Raw genomic sequence first — 23,220 nt, 5'->3', positions numbered from 1 at the left:
CTGGCGCCGGGCCCGGGGAATTTTGCCCCCCCCCATGCCCCCCCCTCTCAGCGGCTCTGGTTCCAGTATCAAAATGGGAGCAACGTACAGGGCACTGTGCAGACATGCAAAGTTACCCAGTTCCAGGCTAGAGATTTTTGGACAGTCCTGGTTTGGAACTTCCATCTCAAAGCAGTGTGGGATTTGTAGTGCCTGATTCTGCCCATTGAAATCAGTGCTGCAGGTCTCATAATGCACCAGGACGAGGTGGACAGAAATACAGGCCTGGGACTGGGTAAACTGGTACCTCTTGGCAGTGCCTGTCCTGATCCCCCATCATGTATTGTTCAGATGAATGCAAAAGTGTCATTTACCGGCAGCTGAAGAGGAGCGGACTGGATGGCAGTCGTAGTTGACAATGATGAGATGTTCGGGGTCTTCACGGCTGACACGACACTGCCAACATCTGTCTTCACGGCAGCCAGAAGTAAGGAATCAGCCTTGATGAAATGGGGCTGCAGGAGGACCTGGAACAGGGAGGATGTGCCCAAGTCATTAGACTACAAGAACATCATGGATTCATCCAGTGCAGTCAACTAAGCTTGGCGACATTTGGCCTGTTTGGTTAAATCACTTCCCAGTGCCTCATGGTAATGCAGTCTCTGGGGTCGGGGGTTATAAGAGACTCCATAAGACTAGGTGTTCTCTGATGGAGTGGGGGGCAGGGGTGTAGCCAGACTTCGGCGGGAGGGGGGTCCAGAGCCCGAGGTGAGGGGCACATTTTAGCCCCCCCCCCCCACCATTGCTACCACCCACCCCGCCACCACCACCAACTTTGCCCCCCGCCCCTCTCGACCCCCCCCCTCCTGCCGCCAGCCTGCCGTCACCTACCTTTGCTGGCGGAAGGATGTCAGAAACAGAAGGAAGCCTTGCACGAGAAGAAGAGGACCTTGGCTGGTGGGGGTTGGGGTCCCCTGCCAGCAAAGGCAGGCGACGGTGGGAGGGGGGTCGAGAGGGTCGTCGGCAGGGGGGTTCAGGGCCAAATCTACGGGGGCCCCCGGCCCCAAGTAGCTACCACTGATGGGGTGGGGGGGTCCCATGCTATGATGAGGTGAGATTTATAAAGGTCATACCTGGCTGAAATCCCCCTGTGATTCTTTGTGACCCTGGCATGGGCGTAGACTGGGTGGGGCGAGGGGGGGCAGTGCCCCCCCAAACGACGAGCGACTTACCCGACGTCGCTTCAGCGAACTGGCGGGCGGGGCACCACTGAGTAAAAGCAACAAGCAGGCACGCTCGTCTCTGTCTGCTTCCCTGCCCTCTCAGCGTCCCGCCCAAAAGGAAATGACCTCAGAGGAAGGCGGGACACAGACTCAGAGAGGGCAGGGAAGCGGATGGAGACGAGCGTGCCTGCTTGCTGCTTTTACAACCTCCGCTCGCTCGCTCGCCGACCCGCCTGTTCGCCGCTGGGAAATGCTGGCTCCTCGCTCCTGCCTAGTCCACTGGAAGGTAGGAAGCCATTTGGTAAATCTCTGCTTCCACTCCCCCGCGCAGCCGTCGCCTTTCACTCAAACCTGTGAGCTGCTGCATCCACGTGTTCTTTATGGGAGACAGCTGCTGGGAAGGGGGAGGGGGGGAGACGCTGGATAGAATGGAGAAGGGGATGGATAGAAACATATTAGCATATTCATTTGCATATATATGCAAATGAATATGCTAATATGCTCCGCCCCATCCTTTGCCCCCAAAATGAAACAGTCAAACTACGCCCATGGACCCTGGTCAAGTCACTTAACTGTCCATCGCTTCAGGTCCAAACCCTGCATGTAACTGATCTCGGAAAATGGGCCAAATGCTTTACATAACTCAATTCAGAGCGAGTTCCACACTTACTGGTACTTGATGAATCTGGGGAGGCAGCAACTGGGTGGCACTTGGCGTGGAGGCTGCCAGAAATTGCTGTGTCGGGAGGTTTTGTACTTTGGTCTGGATGGCGACTGGTTGTATCTGCTGTGCGGTGGGCAGAGTTGGCAGCTGTTGGCTCAGGGGACCCTGCTGCACTGCTCAGCGCATGCATAAGTTTGTAAAAAGAGAAGAAAGAATTTAAAAAGTACGGCAAATTACAGCACAAAAGCAAAACAAAGACCCCTCCACTCCACCCAACTCGAGACACTGCGGCGGTCAGCAAATGCTACTGGGAGCCTGGTGGCCATGTAGATTAATCTCACTTGAACAAAATCCTATATAATAAAACGCACCTCCAACATTCTGAAGCCGAGAAAGTGAAGCCTTGAAGCATTCCTGAAACGTTCCGGAACTACGTGTCGTCAATTGAGGAGATGGAGCCTTACAGAGCGCATGAATGTTTCAAGGCTTGAAGGCTTCACTTTCTCACACACACACACTCACTCTCTGTCTCTCACATACACTCTCTCTCACACACACTCTCTATCTCTCACACACACTTTCTCTCTCTCACACACACTCTCTATCTCTCACACACACTTTCTTTCTCATACACACACTCTCTGTCTCTCTGAAACATACACACTCCGAGGAAAACCTTGCTAGCGCCCGTTTCATTTGTGTCAGAAACGGGCCTGTTTTACTAGTAATATATAATCCTAGGTAATGGAGCAATATCTCAACCCTTTAACACCAAATGAAATGCAGAAGCTGCAATGGGAATCCCCTCTGCCCTCCCTACCCTCTTCCAGCTCTCCTCATGATGCCTGTGGGGGTGGGGGGTGGGTCTCCCATACTTTCAGTGCTGTGCTCTGTCATGCAGCTCAAAGGATCCTTTACATGCCCAAAGCAATGTCGCAAATCTTAAAGTCTCCCGCATCCCTGGTTCAAGCACAATGTTTTTTTTTTACACTCAAATCCCGCAGTGACAAAACTGAGAGCATGTTCCTGGAGCCAGCAGACCTAAGGCGGCACCAGCGCAGGAATATTCATCGACTGGGTGCGAAACTATTATATAACAGCTCTGATTTTTTTTTTTAATAAAGCAGGGTTTTTTTTTTAAATTTTTATTTAGAAGATTTTCATTAAACATTCAAGTATAACACTTGTACAGAAAAGTAAAGTACTGGTACAACATAGCTTAAGCGCAATTCTCTTAATTCAGAGAATAAAAGAAAGAAAAACAAAGGAAGAAACTTTACTACCATCTTTACTCGAGTCCACAATTCTGGGTTCAAGATTAACTAAACGGAATTTTCTTTAATTACAACAATATTTTGAGAAGTATTTGCTTGGCTTAACCTATCACAAAGCAGGGGTTTTGAATCAGTCCTCGGGACACGCCTAGAGGGGCATAATTGAACGAAAACGCCTATCTCCATGGGCGTTAATCTCCAAGAACGGGTCCGTGAAGGGGCGGACCGAACCGTATTTTGGGAAAAAATAGACGCCCATGTTTTATTCAACGATGTGTGAGCTGGGCGTTTTTGTTTTTCAGCGATAATGGAAAATGAAAGCGCCCAGCTCAAAAACGAATAAATCCAAGGCATTTGTTCGTGGGAGGGGCCAGGATTCATAGTGCACTGGTCCCCCTCACATGCCAGGACACCAACCGGGCACCCTAGGGGGCACTTTTACAAAAACAAACAAAAAGGTAAAAGAGCTCCCAGGTGCATAGCAACCTTCCCTTGTGTGTTGAGCCCCCCAAATCCCCCTCAAAACCCACTGCCCACAAGTCTACACCATTACTATAGCCCTAAGGGGTGAAGGGGGGCACCTACATGTGGGTACAGTGGGTTTGGGGGGGTTGGACGACTAATAAGCATTAAGCAGCACAATTGTAACAGGTAGGGGGGATGGGCCTGGGTCCACCTGCCTGAAGTCCACTGCACCCCCTAACAACTGCTCCAGGGACCTGCATACTGCTGCCAGGGAGGTGGGTATGACATTTGAGGGTGAAAATAAAAAGTTGTGAAACATCATTTTTTGTGGTGGGAGGGGGTTAGTGACCACTGGGGGAGTCAGGGGAGGTCATCCCCGATTCCCTCCAGTGGTCATCTGGTCATTTAGGGCACTTTTTGGGGCCTTATTCGTGAAAAAACAGGGTCCAGGAAAAGTGTCCTAAATTCTAGCTAAAAACGCATACTTTTTTCCCATTATCGGTGAAATGCGCCCATCTCTGTTCGTCAGATAACCACGCCCCAGTTCCGCCTTCGCCACACCTCTGACACGCCCCCATCAACTTTGTCCGCATCCGCGACGGATTGCAGTTGAAAACGTCCAAAAATCGGCTTTCGATTATACCGCTTTATTCGTTTTTGTGAGATAAACGTCCATCTCCCGATTTAGGTCGGAACTTGGGCGTTTTTCTCATTCGATTATAAGCAGGTTGGCCAAATAGGTTTTCAGGATACCCTCAATGAATATGCATGAGATAAATCCGAATAAAATGGAGGCAGAGTCTGCAAATTTATTTCACGCATATTCATTGTGGGTATCCTGAAAACCTGACTGGCTAAGTGTGTCCCAAGACCTGGGTTCAGAACCCCCGTTATAAAGTGATCAGTCGCACCTTATATCAGGCTGCCAACCGGATCCCAATTTGAAGGACCAGGTTGATCTAGGCCTGGGCTTGCCCCAGTGCATGCTGGGACTTGTCTTGCTTTTCTTAGCGAATGCTACGGGAAAATCAGAACTACACATCCCTGAATGGAACGGGATAAACCCAGGACTGGACCAACCCTGTCCTGCAAATCTGGATCCAGTTGGCAGCCTTAAACCTTGTAAGATGTCACATTCTTCACCCCTTCCCTCTTTGCCCTGGGTCTTACCTGTGAACCCGCTCTGGTTCTGGTAGCTCAGCACCGGCTGTGAGCTAAACTGGGGCTGAGCTGCTGCTGCTGGGAAGCTTTGGGCCTTCATCACGCCATGCTGTGGCTGGTTAGGCTGGGCAGCTGGCGGTAGAGGCGAAGTTGGCTTCTGTTGCTGTACAATATTCGCCGTCACTGGCTCCTCTTTGACAGGCTGGGGAGACTGCACTGGGGATTGTCCGCCCAACAGCAGTGGTGCCAGCTGAGCCTCAGGTGCTGCCTGCGGTGCCACCTGCTGGTAGCTCTGCAGGGTGGGCTGGTACATGTTTATAGAGGCTGCAGGCACCACCTTGGTGCACCCCAGAAAGCTGTCCAAGGAGGGGCTGAGTCCAGTGGATGCTGAAAGCATTGCGGCAGGATTGGCATCTTGTATAGAAGAGCTGAGGCTGCCGAAGGGGGCATCGAAGAGGCCAGGAAAATCGCTGTCCTGGGTGTTGATTAGCTGTAGCATATCTGAATACAAAGACAATTTTGCGTCAAAGTTGGATCATCAAACTTTCTAAAAATAACTGTATCCTTCTACCCTCCAACAATATGTTAAAAAAAACCAAAAAAAACATTTAACTCCAGTCCCAAATCAGAGGATCCCACTTTCAGCACATTTCTCTATCTATATTTATTTATTTATGTGTTTATTTGTTGCATTTGTATCCCACATTTTCCCATCCATTTGCAGACTCAATGTGGCTTACAAAGTTCCATCTTGGCCTTCGCCATTCAAGAGTAAAGAAGCAATAGGTATTACATAAAGAGCAAGTATAACGTAACAGATTTAAGCACTTTGGTATATAAGGAAACAGTCCAAAAATATCAGGTAAGTAGTGATGCGATAGAATTCCTATTATTAATCATTATGGTATTATGCCTTGTTGGAAAGATAAGTCTTTTAGTGATTTTCGAAAGTTGATTCAGTCGAAAATAGTTTTCAGGTAAAGTGGTGGCAATGCATTCCACAGCTGCGCGCTCATGTAGGAAAAGTTGGAGTGGAGGAGTGGCCTAGTGGTTAGGGTGGTGGACTTTGGTCCTGGGGAACTGAGGAACTGAGTTCGATTCCCACTTCAGGCACAGGCAGCTCCTTGTGACTCTGGGCAAGTCACTTAACCCTCCATTGCCCCATGTAAGCCGCATTGAGCCTGCCATGAGTGGGAAAGCGCAGGGTACAAATGTAACAAAAATAAAATAGATACTATTGGAGATTCTACATGGAATGTTGCTACTATTGGACATTCTACATGGAATGTTGCTATTCCACTAGCAACATTCCATGTAGAAGGCTGGGCAGGCTTCTGTTTCTGCGAGTCTGACGTCCTGCACGTATGTGCAGGACGTCAGACTCACAGAAGCAGAAGCCTGCGCGGCCACATTGCTGATCTGCAAGGGCCGACTTCTACATGGAATGTTGCTAGTGGAATAGCAACATTCCATGTAGAATCTCAAAGAGTAGCAACAGTGGAGGAGTGGCCTAGTGGTTAGGGTGGTGGACTTTGGTCCTGAGGAACTGAGTTTGATTCCCACTTCAGGCACAGGCAGCGCCTTGTGACTCTGGGCAAGTCACTTAACCCTCCATTGCCCCATGGAAGCCGCATTGAGCCTGCCATGAGTGGGAAAGCGTGGGGTACAAATGTATTTTAGACCCTTACAGTTTGGGAAGTGAAGATTTAGGAATGTGAATATATTTACACGCACACAAAGAAAAGAATGAGTAGCTTAACAGGACAGTAATCAATCACACAAGATCTAATATTCCATTTAAAACAATTTCAATCTCAAATTTCAAAATATTCAATATTTCTTTGTCTATTTGTCTAAGTCATTGAAGACACATCTTTTTGAAAAAATTTATGGAAAGAACCAAAACACATAAAGCTCACATGTACTGCTCAGCAATACATCAATACATCCACTTATGAATTCAAACCCCTAATCTCACCACACTCATACATTTACTCTCAGAAAAATGCATACCATAGGCTTCACACAGCACCCCTCAATATCCCGTTCTCTCCTTCCAATGTCTCATTCTTCTTTTCAATTAATTTAGTCCTTACGATTTTGACCTTATCTTGCTTACCCTCATAATGTAATCCATAACCTGAATTGTAACAAATTGTATTTCCATTTTTCATAATATATTGTAAGCCACACTGAGCCCGCAAATAGGTGGGAAAATGTGGGATACAAATGCAATAAATATAAATATAATAAATATATTTAGAATGCACCATAGTTCACGGAAAGGAACAATTACATGTACACAAATGTTTACACAAATCCACAAGCAATAGCAAATAGTTACCAGACCACATTTAAACAATTAAGTAAAGGGTAACACAGGTCACATCTCTTCCCCCCCCCCTTTTTTTCTTCAAACATTGAGAATCATCAATTGAGGACCTCAATGAGTGGCCCCAGCCTATAGGATCTTAAGCAGTACCAAATGCTTGTCAAAAAAGGTGCTTCTTTAAAACTACCCGTTACAACAGTCACATTGCAATACAAGTCTCCATAGGGTTTATTAAAAATCTAATCTTATTTGTAAAAGAACTTTAATGGTAGTCACGTGAAAGCTGTGCAGTGCACCTGCCACAGTGTTAAGGATACAAACACAGCAACTTTTAAAGACTTAGGTGCTGCCCTCAGACCGAACAAGTGAATTTCATTCCCAGTTCATAAGTAGAGAGGTGTGGTAGCCGTGTTAGTCCACTCTTAAAGGTTATCAATAGAAATCAAACAAAATAAAACATGGAAAAGAAAATAAGATGATACCTTTTTTTATTGGACATAACTTAATACATAAAGCTGTATTTCTCTGTTTATTACCCTCCTCTCACCTACCAACACCCATCCTGTTAGAATATCAATGAAATGCTTTGATGTCCCCACGCATAACCCCATCCTCCCACCCTGTCAGACTGTCAAAGTAATGCTTTGATGTTTCTCTTATATATACTATCTGCTACCACATTTGCTTATTTCCGATCTGAGAAGAAGGGCAACCTTTGAAAGCTAATCAAGAAATGTATTAAGTTATGTCCAATAAAAAAAATTCCCAGTTCATGTATGGCTTGCCAGGCAGGATATATGCACCCATAGGAGCCAACTTTTCAGAATTATCGGGGGTGTTACGCCCAATGGAAATAACCCCTCTCTGGACACATACAAGGAATTCTCAAGCACCCACAAAGCCGGCTCATATGTATGCACCACTGCACTTGGGCATCCCAAACCCCACTGTCAGGAGATGTATAATGCAACTACATATGGTATATTTCTGGTTTATCAGACTTGAGCCAGAGAAAAACCACACAAAGTGTGGAGGTGCACTTAATCCCCACCAGACAAATAGGAGGGAACAGAAAGGGGGTTTAATTGAATTATACGTCTCCCCCATTGTTTGGATAGAGCCTATCTTCCCCACCCCTTTTCTGTTCCCTCCTGGTTTATCAGACTTGGCATTCCGCCTTTCCTCGTTGCACGTCTATCTTATACTGTTCTGAAAATCGGACTGGCCCCTCCTCTTCCCCCATTAGAACGACAAGGCATCTTCGGTGAGGGGCTGCCCCAGAAACGTGCGAAAAGTGGGGGCATCGTTACACATCAAAGCACAGAAATAATGCCCAAAATAGCACTTGGGCCATCGGCACAAAAGCAAAGGAACCCAGTCCAGCAGAAGGGTTCGGTGCCGAGTCCTGAAGTCCAAGTTCAGTTTACACGGAATCTCCGGAACCGGGGCTGGATCCGATCGCCGGACAGTCCAGCTCCCTCGCCACTGACACCTGAACCTTTTGCACAAGCCCGATAGGCGCAAAGGCAGCACCGCTCCAATGTACCTTCGAACGTGCAGTCCATGGCCGCTCTGCGCCCTCTGCACTAGCTGAACTTGCACTTGGGACAGCCCTGGGGTGGGGGTGTGGCTGTGGGTGTGTGTGGTGGGCGGGGCGAGATCGCCCCTCCCTCCCTCCCTCCCTCCCCGGGGTGAGCCGCGAAGGAAGAATTGTGAATCAGACTCTTGCATGAGGTGATCCCTCGCAGCCAATCAGCGTTAGGCGCCCCCACTCCAACACCTCGCGCTGCCAGACTTCTGAAACAAGGTGAGGTTACTACAGGGCATCCTACCTTAACCCCTGTCGCGCCGGCTCCGGGTTACTCCAGGTCAGAGCCGCGTCCGTCCTCTTTTGCATTTCGGACTTTATCGCGACCGGAAAAATAATCGCGACTTCTGCAAAAGTGCAGAAAGATGGACATTTCCTGCGGCTTTCAAGGAGATTCTGCCAGGCTGCATTTAGTACCGGTACCAGAAGACCTACAGCAACGTCCATCCATCCACTTTACACTGAGATGCAATAAGTATGGCTCATCACACCTACCTTTAGTTTACACACTGCAAATGCTCTCTATTAAATCCCAATTGATAAATAAATACAGGCTACAATTCTAGGATTTTTGATTGTTAGCAATATATTGCTTATTGCTCATACATACGCTGGCTGCAAAGAGCAAATAATCAAGAAACTTCAGACAGCTCAGAACACTGCAGCTAGACTCATATTCGGTAAAACAAAATATGAAAGCGCTAAACCCCTACAGAAAAGCTACACTGGCTCCCACTCAAAGAACGTATCACGTTCAAAATTTGCACCCTAGTTCACAAAATTATTCACGGAGATGCACCAGCCTACATGTCAGATATGAAAGACTTACCACCCAGGAATGCTAAAAAATCATCCCGTACATTCCTTAATCTTCACTTCCCAAAATGTAAAGGTCTCAAATACAAACTAAGGCATGCGTCTACCTTTTCCTACCTGAGCACACAATTCTGGAATGCGCTACCGCGAAACCTAAAAACGACCTATGAGCAAGCCAACTTCCGAAGTCTACTGAAGACCCATCTCTTCAACAAGGCATACAACAATGATCAACAAATATGAATTCCTGTACACACATCCAGAATTGCCCCTACAATATTCGCTTGCCAAACTACTATCATGTTTTTTCATTATCATATTACCCAAGATCTTCTACCATTACTAAATGTACATTTTCTTTATAACACTTATATATTTCTTAAATATCTCTTACAATGTTTCCTTGTTAAAATACTACCATGTTTTATCATTATCATGTTACCCCAAATCCTTCTGCTATTACTAAATGTATACTTTCTCATGTACTCTCATTATTCATGATGTATTATAAGCCACATTGAGCCTGCAAAGAGGTGGGAAAATGTGGGATACAAATGCAATAAATAAATAAATAAAATACATACTGAATATTATGTTTTAAACTCTTGTAGTGTTTATTTTCTTGTAACTACCCTTGAGTATAATGCAAGTGATACATTTGAATAATAAAGCAAATAATGAATAGGTAAAAAAAAAAAAAAAAAACTTCAAGCACGTTCCCCACCTCCTTCCATCTTTGTCTAGAAGATCTCTAGAAGTTTTATATGAGGATTGAATATGGGTTTCCTTTCAGACTAACTCCTCTTTCCAACATCAGGACCACAAAATGCCCTGATCCAAACCTCACAACAACAAAAAAGCAGGACTTCCACCAAAGACCAGACCCTCAATCGGCATCTGCTAAAAACTGGATTTCTAACCTGAGTGTAGGTATCCTCCAAAGAGGAGGACTAGGGTCTCTGGAAACTGCCACTTTTAAGTGATGTGAGGTGGGCTGGGGGTTCATCTACTAGTGTCCCAGGCATGTGAGGCAAGAGTTACAGAACTTGGTATTACACAAACGCAGATAAGTGAAGCACAGAGAGATTGTAGGCAGGGCTGGCATTAGGAGGGGTGCAAACAGGGTTACAGGGAACGTCATGCCTGTCCTAAGAAGGCACACCTGCTGTCAGGCTTTGGGGCCTCTTCCAAATTTCTGCCCTGGCCTCCAGCATGTCTAACAGCAGCCCCCCTGCCTATGGAAGTGAGTTCACCCTAGCTTGAATTTCCTCTCATGGCAAGTACCGGTTCAGGTTCCTGTCCACTGCTCATAGGCGCCCGGTATAAGAGGCTTGGAGAGGCTAAGCCTCCCCCCTGCTGCAGCAGAATGGATCAGCTGTGGAGGCCAGCTGCTCTGAGGGGATTAAATTGTTGATTTACCTCCATCCTCACAGCAGGAGCTGCAGTGAAAGCCCTCTAGCAGTTGTAGAAATTGGTTTATGGTTTGTTTACCTTACTGCTGAGAAAGCAGGGGGGGTTGGCTGGAGCTGTCCTGGGTTGCCAGGGAGATATTTAATGAGGATGACGTCCTGACCTGCACTGAGGACAGATAGCAGCAGAATGGATACTGGGCCAGCATGATCAGAAAAACAAAGTCACCAGACAACAAAGGTAGAAAAAATCATTTTATTTTCATTATAGTGTTTGGAATATGTCCACTTTGAGAATTAGGTGTTCAACATTCAAAGTTTATTTACTTATTTATGACATTTTATCCCACATTAAACATGAATTAGGGTGTTTTGTGGCTCTACATGATCCCTTGTTTCATATTGTTGACGGTCTGCATTTTCCGTATGGATAGTATATTGGTTTATTAGGTTCTGCCCAGTGTAATATTTATGGTACAGTAAGGTTCTGAGTGTGTTTTTGCACAAAGTTGTGCATAGTGTTTTGCAGTTGAGCGATTGTGCTTAGAATATGCTTTGAGCAACCACTTTATTCTTTGACATATGATACATATTTAATATCTAAATTTAATAAAAGGTATTAATTGTGACTTTTATTTTTTTCTGCGTGTTATCAGACAATTATGGATTTAAGCTCCACCCCCTGGCCCCACCCCTAACCCCACCCCCTTTAGCCTCCCCAAACAGTTGGGACACCGACCGTCTATGCCACTGCTAGTTACTTTTATCTATTTATTTATTTTTGTTACATTTGTACCCTGTGCTTTCCCACTCACGGCAGGCTCAATGCGGCTTACATGGGGCAATGGAGGGTTAAGTGACTTGCCCAGAGTCACAAGGAGCTGCCTGTGCCTGAAGTGGGAATAGAACTCAGTTCCTCAGTTCCCCAGGACCAGAGTCCACCACCCTAACCACTAGGCCACTCCTCCACTTTAGTGTCAAGTCTGTGTTTGTTTGGCATTCCTAGTCCACATGGAAGCCTCCTGTAGTTGTCCTAGACAAGGACGGGCAAAGTCCATCAGGCGATTGTGCTAATATTTGAATCACAGTCATAATCCACCAAACCCACAAAGGATGGTCCACTGCAGCCACAAGACAAACAGCTGGGCACATCCACACTTATCACACAGCTCCAGTCCGGCTGCTAATGTCTCCACATAGGGCTCAATCAAAAGAGGCTGTGGGGTGGCCGAACTGCCATGCTCTTTTCACAGTCCTGCGAGAATAGTGCTGAAAGTTTGGGCGATATGTGGGTTAACCTCATTGAGAGATGCCTGGTGTGGGTAGAAGACAGAAAGGATGTGGTAGAGAATCGGCCAGTAGTAAGCTTCTGGGAAGGTGAAGAAAGAGTCTCTACTGGGGAAAAAAAACACACTTAGGGCTGGTGGGAGGTGCTACTGGACCCCAAGCCCTATGTACTACTTAGTGGTGTGGAACAGGTAAACGCAAATCGATTTTTTTACTCTTTCAAAAAGTGCAAAGACCAGGGGCATGATGCACAAAACTTACCAGGCCAGCAACGTGCGTTTTTGACCGGTTCTAGCTGGTATAGCGAGCACAGAATTCAGCGAGACATGCACCAAGAGGTTCTGTTGGCTCTTTTCCTGTCACATTAGCAGCCAACGGGATTCGTATGCAAAGATATTTTAATGAGCTGATTAGTATGTTAACGTGCATTCCGTGCAATGCACAGCTGTCTTCCAAGCGATGCAAAAAGGCAGCCCCCTACCTTTTATGTCGGAAATTTTAATGGGAGTTCAGGAGCTGCTGGTCCTTGCAGTTCTTCATTGTTGCAGGTACTCCAGTTCAGCCCGTCACCTCCAGCTGCTCCCGGGTCCTCTGCCGCTCCTGTCTGCTTCACCTTTCTCCCTCCATCGCGGCTCTCTCGCCTCAGCTCCGTGTGTGTATGAAAGTCATGTGTGGAAAAAAAGAAGCTACACACGGCTTTCATACACACACACAAATTTGGACGTGAAAGGGGAATTGTTTAGCTTTTGCTGTGTCTGTGCAGCTTTAATACCAACATGTTGCCCCCAGTCCCCAGGAAGGTGACAAAAATATTCTGGGAAGCCACTTAAGCTGGGAGAAAAAAAATCTGATCATTATTTTTCCTCTTATTTCCGTCACTCACTCTAGAAAAGGTTCAGGGACTGTGGTGGTGATGGGGGGGGGGGGGGGTCAATGAGAAGGGAAACATATGGAGTTGACTTGAAGGGGAAAGGAGAGATCCTGCACTCTGAGGAGATGGAGAGGAAAATTCGGGTACCTTGGAAATGGCTTTATTTAAAAAATAAAAATACCAGTCCGAGAGACTGGATTCTCCCTGCTGTTCAGAGCATCCATGCTTAGCGGGTGGCTGCTGTACCCATGCGCTAGCTTGAGCTACTTGAGTTTTTTTTGCGAGCAGCTGATTTGCATGCAATTTCCTTTGAGAAATAGTAGGCGGTTCTTTCTGGGGTCTTTTGTGCATCAAGCCCCAGGGGACGCTGAGAGTGAAAGGGGATGGGACTTGATATACTGCCTTTCTGTGGTTATAATCAAAGCAGTTTACATAGTATATACAGGTACTTATTTGTACCTGGGGCAATGGAGGGTTAAATCCAGGGTCACCAGGAGCTGCAGTGGGAATTGATCCCAGTTCCACCAGGATCAGAATCCGTTACACTAACCACTAGGCTACTCCTCCACTGATTCCACCAATAAGAGCCAACCTCATCAGTGATGTCACAATGGCTTGATTGCCCGATACTTGGCTCACTTCTGATATTGTGATGTCATAAGGGAAAGGGGGAAATGGGACTTGATATACCGCCTTTCTGAGATTTTTACAACTACATTCAAAGCGGTTTACATATATTCAGGTACTTATTTTGTACCAGGGGCAATGGAGGGTTAAGTGACTTGCCCAGAGTCACAAGGAGCTGCAGTGGGAATTGAACTCAGTTCCCCAGGATCAAAGTCCACTGCACTAACCATTAGGCTACTCCTCCACTCATTCTACCAGTAAGAGCCAACCTCATCAGTGATGTCACAATGGCTTGATTGGTTGATACTTGGCTCACTTCTGATATTGTGATGTCATAAGGGAAAGGGGGAAAGGGAAATGGGACTTGATCTACTGCCTTTCTGAGGTTTTTGCAACTACATTCAAAGCGGTTTACATATATTCAGGTACTTATTTTGTACCAGGGGCAATGGAGGGTTAAGTGACTTGCCCAGAGTCACAAGGAGCTGCTGTGGGAATGGTACTACTTTTAAAACGAACATGAGGACATATTTTTTCACTCAACGAATAATTCAGCTCTGGAACTTGTTCCCAGAGGATGTGATATCAGCGGTTAGTGTAACTGGGTTTAAAAAAAGGTTTGGACAAGTTCCTGGAGAAAAAGTCCATAGTCTTCTATTGAGATAGACATGGGGAAAGGCACTGCTTGTCCCTGGGATCAGTAGCATGAATCTTGCTACTATTTGGGATTCTGTCAGGTACTTGCGACCTGAATTGGCCACTGTTGGAAGCAGGATACTGGGCTAGATGGCTGACCCAGTATGGCTATGTTTCTTAATGTAAGACCCAGGGGCCAGTGGCAGCCCCTGGAGACCTCTAGAGTGGCCCTCATCATCATTCTGGATTTTTTTTTCTGCTGCTCTCTGCCTCTTTACCCAAGCTCACGACAGGAAGGAGGAAGTGGATGGGAGTAAATACCACATGAATGTATTTGGAAATGCCCACCTCCATGAGGATGCATACGCTGGTGGCTGGGTATCATTGACATACACTGACCAGCAGTGTTGAGGCTAGAGGCCGACCGAATTTTGATTTTAGTTACAGTGCTGAAACTGGCCCACAATCCTTTTTCTGCCTGGTTTCAGTTTCAGCCAAAAGACTATACTCGTGATTTCGGTTTCAGCCGAAACTGACTGACTGTTTTCGATGGAAGCCAAAAATGTGAGCTTTATCCTGTTCGTCTCCCTCCCTCCTTCCCCCTCCCCTCCGAACAGGAGTTGCCTAAATGCTTTGGCTATATAAGTTTAGCAGAAATTTGAATCTGTAAATTTGGGAATGATAACATCCTTTAGGAATTAGCCTCTCTGTAGAGATATGATATCAGCGCAAAGTCAGCCATTATAAAAGCACTGTGGTTTTTTAGTTTGTTTTCATTAGCTGAGGTCCATGTGTGTGGAGACTATTTTGCTTGGAGGTATATTATAATTTGAATTATTATATATATTCCAGCTTGGGTACTATTTAGGTGATTCTAAAGAATTTCCTGGAAACTTGTGGCGTGCAAAAGGTAGATTTTAGAAGAAAGGAACCTGCAGGGATTGTTTTCAATTCAAGCACAAGTACTGGTCAGCTTATAGCATTAGTAGGGAAATAATATTACAATGAAATGAAGTTTATATATTAGAAAATAATTTGAGAAATGTATTGCTCTTGATTGTAATTTTTCAGAGCATGTAGTCCTGACATTCAGTGACATCAACGTGCTTTTTTATTCTGCTGGTATAATGTCCACAGTGTAGACCAGTGTCTGGACTCCTTTACCCTATTTTGGTAAGAATCCGTATCATGTTTATCCTTAACCAGTTTTATAACTAAATACAAAACGGGAAAGATCTCAGTGCTACTTTCTCTTGTTACTTGTGCACAGTTTGGACAAGTATAAAAAGCTGGTAATCCACGATTTTATTTTACACGTTCTCACAAAGTTCCTGTCTCAGAGAATATTTAACTACATCTGCGTTGACTTGGGAACTTAAACACGCCAGACTTGCTGAGAAGGTCCTTGTAACAATGGCTGTCCCAGTTGTCAGCCTGTGCTTGCAACTGGGATTGGAGGGTAATAATCTTTTTGCGGGTTTAGCAGAAGGCTGCCGACTGCCCTTTCTGACAAACCCTAGTGGTTCACAGTCACACAGCCAACCTTTAGTTTTCGGTTTCAGCTTCGGCTGAAACCAGGTGCTAAGTTTCGGCTGCAGTTTCGGCTTCAGCCGAAAGTGGTTCGACGGATTTGAATTTGGCTGAAACTGAACACAGCAGTTTTGGTTGGGCTCTAGTTGAGGCCTCAACTTAAAAAATTAACAAAGACCACTGTACTAGGCATTCCCCAACAGAAACAAAAATGGAAGAAAAGACTCCCTACAGCTGCTTCAAATGTTTGTTTCCTGAAACAATACTACTGTCCCTAAAATCGAGTGTAGTACCGGAAGACTGGAGGGTAGCCAATGTTACTCCGATTTTTAAGAAGGGTTCCAGAGGAGATCCGGGAAATTATAGACCGGTGAGTCTGACGTCGGTGCCGGGCAAGATGGTGGAGGCTATTATTAAGAATAAAATTGCAGAGCATATACAAAAACATGGACTGATGAGACAAAGTCAGCACGGATTTAGTGAAGGGAAGTCTTGCCTCACCAATCTAATGCATTTTTTTGAGGGGGTAAGCAAACATGTGGACAATGGGGAGCCGGTTGATATTGTATATCTGGATTTTCAGAAGGCGTTTGACAAAGTGCCGCACGAAAGACTCCTGAAGAAATTGCAGAGTCATGGAATCGGAGGTAGGGTATTATTATGGATTAAGAACTGGTTGAAAGATAGGAAGCAGAGAGTAGGATTGCGTGGCCAGTATTCTCAGTGGAGGAGGGTAGTTAGTGGGGTCCCGCAGGGGTCTGTGCTGGGTCCGTTGCTTTTTAATGTAATTATAAATGACCTAGAGATGGGAATAACTAGTGAGGTAATTAAATTCGCCGATGACACAAAATTATTCAGGGTCGTCAAGTCGCAGGAGGAATGTGAACGATTACAGGAGGACCTTGCGAGACTGGGAGAATGGGCGTGCAAGTGGCAGATGAAGTTCAATGTTGACAAGTGCAAAGTGATGCATGTGGGTAAGAGGAACCCGAATTATAGCTACGTCTTGCAAGGTTCCGCGTTAGGAGTTACGGATCAAGAAAGGGATCTGGGTGTCGTCGTCGATGATACGCTGAAACCTTCTGCTCAGTGTGCTGCTGCGGCTAGGAAAGCGAATAGAATGTTGGGTGTTATTAGGAAGGGTATGGAGTCCAGGTGTGCGGATGTTATAATGCCGTTGTATCGCTCCATGGTGCGACCGCACCTGGAGTATTGTGTTCAGTACTGGTCTCCGTATCTCAAAAAGATATAGTAGAATTGGAAAAGGTACAGCGAAGGGCGACGAAAATGATAGTGGGGATGGGACGACTTTCCTATGAAGAGAGGCTGAGAAGACTAGGGCTTTTCAGCTTGGAGAAGAGACGGCTGAGGGGAGATATGATAGAAGTGTATAAAATAATGAGTGGAATGGATCGGGTGGATGTGAAGCGACTGTTCACGCTATCCAAAAATACTAGGACTAGAGGGCATGAGTTGAAGCTACAGTGTGGTAAATTTAAAACGAATCGGAGAAAATTTTTCTTCACCCAACGTGTAATTAGACTCTGGAATTCGTTGCCGGAGAACGTGGTACGGGCGGTTAGCTTGACGGCGTTTAAAAAGGGGTTAGATAGATTCCTAAAGGACAAGTCCATAGACCGCTATTAAATGGACTTGGAAAAATTCCGCATTTTTAGGTATAACTTGTCTGGAATGTTTTTACGTTTGGGGAGCGTGCCAGGTGCCCTTGACCTGGATTGGCCACTGTCGGTGACAGGATGCTGGGCTAGATGGACCTTTGGTCTTTCCCAGTATGGCACTACTTATGTACTTATGTACTTATGCTCTGTGAAAGCCAAGAATGGGCTTTGTCAGCATTGGCATGCCGGGAATCGCTAGTGCGATTTAGTAAAAAGGGGCAGTAAGTTATTAATGGTGGGATGCGAGACCTATCACTCACCTTTTCCTCGGATATAATTATAACATGCAATTAAATATAACGCCAATACATCAATAATCAAGACCAGAAACTTGCTTGGGTATAACAGGCCGTAGCTTTGTTTTATTGGCGACATATTGAACCTGAGCTAATAAAGAACAGATAACATTATTTATTCAGTAGCAACACTTGACTACCCGCCATTTAACGCCAAAGTCATACTCCGAAGGGTGGATTGCAGCGCCACCCAGTGAAATTTTGCCTAACTAGCTTCTGACACAAAAAATGTGTCACGAAAGCATCCCAGTGATGTGTGGGAGAAGGCAAAAGTGCAAGAGGACAAACACCTACATAACAGTACTTAAAAGATCACCTCATTGTCACACCAAAGATACCCACAGCATCCCCAGGACCACCCTCGGGAACTATAGGATTGGTGAATGCCAGATCAGCTGCAAAGAAATCCTCGGTGACAGTGGCGTGCCAAAGGGGGGGGGGCGGTGGGGGCAGTCCGCCCCGGGTGCACGCCACTGGGGGGGGGGGTGCCGCGCGCCTGTCGGCTCCGCTCATTCCGTGCTCCCTCTGCCCCGGACAGATTACTTCCTGTTCCGGGGCAGAGGGAGCATGGAACAAGCGAAGCCGACAGGTGCGCGGCACCCCCCCCCCCCCCAGCAGGTAAAAATGCACCCGGGGTGGTGTCCTTTTGCCAGGGGGGAGGGGGTGTCCTTTCACTGGGGGTGGGGGGTCGTGCTGCACCCGGGTGGCGCATCGGCGATCCGCCCCGGGTGTCAGCCACCCTAGGAACGTCACTGCTCGGTGATGCATGATGCTATAAATAATGAACAGTGTCTTGACATCCTAGGAATAAGTGAAACCTGGCTAGATGAAAGTGGGGGGTTTACCACTGGCTGAACTATGCCCAACAGGTTTCAACATCCAACATCAAGCAAGACCAGGAAGACAGGGTGGAGGGGTAGCAGCATTGATTCAGGACACAATCAATGCGCAGAATATCCATGCCCCAGCTACCTGGATCAGAATCTCTTTTAATCCAACTTGAAGAGGAGAAGCCAACCTGGCTGCTCATGATTTTCAGAGCACCTGGTACCAACACATTATCTGTGCAAGAACTCCTAGGCCTGATAACTCAAGTGACCCTAGGCTACTCAATGGCATCTTTATCACACAGTTTACAGCAAGGTCTAGAAAAGCAATGCTTTAAAACCGAGCAAAGACATCTTTAGGATTTGCCTTTTTGGCATATCTGGAAGCCCCACAGAACCTGCTGGAGCTTTTCCAGGCACCGGTGAACTGGTCCCCTAAAGGGAATGAACGCTAGTAACCTCGATGACGTCAGAGACGGGGCGGGGCCACGGCCAAACACAACTCCAGAGAGCTGGCGCGGTGCCAGGGGAAGCAGAGGGGCAACTGCAACGCCCACGTATATATGCCTAGTACCCCGCAATAACGCTGCCTCTAAGACCACGGTGGATGGCAAAAACAATGGCAAAGCACCCAGATAGAAATGTCCCTAACAATGACTTTGAACACAAGAATCCCCCCCCCAGAATAAAATCACTCCCAAATCTCCGTCCCAAGCTGCTAGGACAAAAGGCTACTCGGAAAGTAACTGAGCCCCGTTTGCAAGAAATCAGATCTTGCTAAGATAATGCAACGCTTACATTATATAGTGTGCAGATAGTGCAATTTTACCCTGAAAATGCAGAATAACTTCTAATCGCCTTTCACTGCCCCTCCCCCCCCCCACCCCCAGCCGAGCACTGAAGACCCTGTACGTTACCATCAATGTCACTCAGCAGGGCTGTGTCTATGTCACTTGACTCCTGGAGAGCCAGGGACGGGTCCAGGTTGTCCAGGCAAGTCTCGTCGTCAAAAGCCAGGTGGTTCATCCTGGGATCTGTCGCTGGCTGCCAGTCTATGATCTGCCCAGGCATGGGAGGGGGTGGTGGAATGTAGGGATCGCACGCGGAAGCCCCTTAATGTGTTGCTCCCTTTCCTCCTTCTTCCATGCCTTTCTCACACTCAGAAAAGTTGGCCAGCAGCAAACTGAGGATCAAACCTGCTGCTACCAGGGCAGGGAGAGGCGGGGCCCAGGAGAGCCAAGTGCCCTCCCCCGGGGGCCAGACCAGGCACTGACTGACAGCTCGCTGGCACCACCTTCTCCCGGCTCTGTGCGTCTAAGAGTGATGTACACGGGTCGGTGGTGGAATCGAGCCTGCTCTGGTGCTCGCAACGGACCGGTACCGGTGGTCCTCCTCAGGCTTCTCAGGACCTTTTCTGCGGGCGTAGTAGTCCGAGAGGGAGAGCTGGACAATGCGCGGTGCAATTTGCAAACTAGATCTCTGCACACTATTGCTTCTGTTGGCTGGCCTGCAGGAACAAATATATATATACACTACACTGCTTTAATGATTTATAATTGAGGGATGCAGGGGAGATAGAATTTCCCCACGGTGAAACGTGTAAGAAATGTGAGTTTGTCGAACTTGTTTAATTAGGATGACTATTTTCCTATTTTTATTCCTGTTTGTATTATAGATTTCAATGATAAGAGGTTGTTTGTCGAATGTTATTGCAGGTTGCATGGCTGTGTTTTGCAGTCAAGTCGGTGGATTTCAGTTTCCAATGTTGCTGTATTAGGAGAGTTTCATGTAACTTAGTCGTGCATTTGAATTCCAGTTACTCTACTATTTGTGTGATACTTAACCCCTATTGTAAAGATCCGCGAGGGACGAAACGTTCTAGACATTGACTATTTGGCATCTTCTAATCTAACAGACGTTTTCACTTAAGGAAATGTATCAGTGTCCAGTTAGTTTTTTTCAGTGGTAGACTTAACAAAACGCAGAATAATCCTGTACGTCCGCCATTTCACACATCACTGTTTTCTCCTGAGTCTCCTCTCTCCTGCCATGTGTCTATTGATCTCAGTGTAGCAACCTAACCTGGATTTGCTGATAAAAAAAAAATCCCTGCCTACTACCCCCCACCCCCCACCCTAGTTTTTCCCCCCTTCCCAGTTGGATACATTTTTACATTCACAAAGCACATAGACCACCTTACTGCAATGGCATCACCCCATTTCCTTTCCACTGCTCAGAATAAATGCAACGGACAGGCCTTAACAGAAAACGAAGAACGCTTTTTGTATCCTGAAATGAAGAATCACGGAATGTGCTGCTCAGTATTTTATTTTGCACGCTTAATCTTTCTACTTGGATCATGGTTGTTACATCAGTGTGTCTTTTGGTGTTATCGGCTGAGCCGCCTCCCTTAGAGATTCTCAGTCTCATCCAAAAGGGCTCAGACCCTCCACTGTGATTGTAGGAAAAGGTGAAGGGATCACTCTCTGTTAACAAAGCTAAGATGACAACATCAACAACGCTATTAATAACCTTGGCATTGTCTATGGATAAAATGTTAATTATGAAAAAATTTTTCCAAAGAAAAGAAAGGGAATTGTTGGGATTCAAAATCTGCATATTCCCAGATGTATCTAAAGACACCCAAAAAAAACCCGAAGGCAATTTCTTTTGTTAAAACCAGGCGTGCTCAAGTTGGGGGCAACCTTTTTCTTAGCATATCCTTGTAAGTGTATAGTATACCATCAAGGGTTAAATATGTGTTTTTTTTAATCAGTTCAACTTTCTGAATTTATTACAGCTAGAACTCCTTAGAGGTTAGCTCTGAATGGACTATAGACACAGATATTAGACCGGTTTAATTTTCCTTTGAATTTACCCAATTTCATTCTCCAAATAGTTCATCTTGGCTCTACAACTGTGGACTTGAGTGTACCCAGTCAAGTAAATGTTTCTTTATTGTTGTTATTAAGATGTTATTGATGAAGGTACCTTTTCTTGTTTCAAATATGATTGTTATAAATATTTGAAATTAATAAATATATTTAAATAAAAACAAAACAAAGCTAAGATGACAGGTGGATTTTATTTGGTTGGATCAAGTTGCTCAGGTTCGGGATAGTAGGTACTAGTTCTGTGGATGCTTGAGCATCCCCAATAGCAAATCCTGTTATTCTGACAAGGGGGGCATTCATTTGTTTTGAGTGTAGCACCCCCCAATCATTTTGAAAAGTTGGCTCATGAGAGCTCCCTATTCTCAGTGCTTCATCTATTGCGTTCTTGGCTTAACTCTGATCAGTCATATAGAACAGATCAGGAATGGAAACAGTAATTCTTACTTTTCAGAGACAGCTTTTGGAGTGTATGACTTGTGAAGCTGCGTAGGGTGACATGAAGCTAAAAGGGGTACCATTACACTAACCCCCTCCTTCTCCAGAGGGGCAGAGGCGGAAGTCGGTTAATAATGGTACTGAACAGAGAAAGGGAAGACGAATAGATATTGGGGATGCTATTCTGGAGTTACCACCAGGAGAAGACACCAAATTCACTATTTCCAAGGGTACCGGTTAACCTACAGTCGGCCCTGGTTTGTTTGTTTTTTAGTGAGGTGGTTCAACACAGCATATCCAGCTTTTGCACATTGTACAAAAGACTGGCTGCTGCATAATAATGACCTATAAGAAGCAGTTGAAAAATCATAGGTGTGTTTTAGCAGGTGACAGGATTGAGGTGAGTGGGCGACTATCCCACAGCTGCATCTTGTTCGGTTTTTAAAACACCACTGGCATTTTTTTTTCAGCCAGACTTGTAACATGTTCAAATCAAAGGAATCCAGAAAATATTGAGGCAGGGCTGCTGCCTAAGACTAACAATGCACGTTTCAAGAAACGAACTTTCTGCGGTTCTTCAAGCATCTTTTTTTTCTTTTACACATTAACATCTGCATTTTAAATCATTTATTTTGCACATCAAAGTGAAAATTTGCAGCACTAGACAGATTGCAAGCAGGTAAGTTCCGCAGCACGCACGGGACGACTGCAAATTGTGAAAAACCACCAGCTCTATTGCAGACCATACAATACCTCCTCCTTCGAGGCGGGGCTACTTCAATCCACCAATTAAATGAGAGGCAGGAGGGACTTTCCACGGGTTGTTTGGTTGACTCGCAGAAAGAAGCGCCGCCTGTAGAACGAGAGGGACATGGCCAATGGGAGAGTAGGAACTGATGGGGTGATTGTGCATCATCGGCGAAGTTCCGTGATTACGTCATGTGGTCCAGACCAGAGAGACCACGAGGCTCGTAGATTTTTTTTAATCAGACGGTCAGACTGGCTGTGCTGTGTAGCAACGAGGGCCTGGAGGTGGGCGGGGAAATAATGTTTCGGTTTAACCCAGCTCGCTTTTATTCACGATTTGCAAAATGTTTATTTGAATGATGAATTCATGTTATAGTCGTTACATTAGTGACAAGAAAATGGAACGTGAGAGAGTTAATGAGAATGCACACAAGTGAGAACATTGCTCTTGACAGAAAAAAAGTGTCATGAATGGTACAA

At 45.9% G+C, this 23,220-nt stretch overlaps 1 protein-coding gene across 6 annotated transcripts in view; it reads right to left on the bottom strand.

Annotated features, from left to right (window-relative positions):
- SREBF1 (sterol regulatory element binding transcription factor 1) overlaps positions 1-19,847 on the bottom strand; it is a 65,729-nt gene extending 45,882 nt beyond the window's left edge. For 4 of the 6 annotated variants that reach the window (XM_030211868.1, XM_030211870.1, XM_030211869.1 and 1 more), the window contains exons 1-4: positions 19,582-19,847; positions 4,776-5,267; positions 1,873-2,039; positions 354-506 (exon numbers count right to left, since the gene is read on the bottom strand). In XM_030211868.1, coding sequence (XP_030067728.1) covers positions 354-506; positions 1,873-2,039; positions 4,776-5,267; positions 19,582-19,735 — 966 coding nt within the window. In that variant the 5' untranslated portion in view covers positions 19,736-19,847. Of the gene's footprint in view, positions 1-353; positions 507-1,872; positions 2,040-4,775; positions 5,268-8,644; positions 8,670-19,581 lie in introns of those variants that run through there. The other 2 variants (XM_030211872.1, XM_030211873.1) reach the window with 1 other exon arrangement.
- Positions 19,848-23,220: the final 3,373 nt, after the last annotated feature.

Source organism: Microcaecilia unicolor, chromosome 8 (genome assembly GCF_901765095.1).
Source record: "Microcaecilia unicolor chromosome 8, aMicUni1.1, whole genome shotgun sequence".
Lineage (NCBI taxonomy): Eukaryota > Metazoa > Chordata > Amphibia > Gymnophiona > Siphonopidae > Microcaecilia > Microcaecilia unicolor.
Note: the sequence above shows the minus strand (reverse complement) of the source record. Positions and strands in the feature narration are given on the sequence as shown.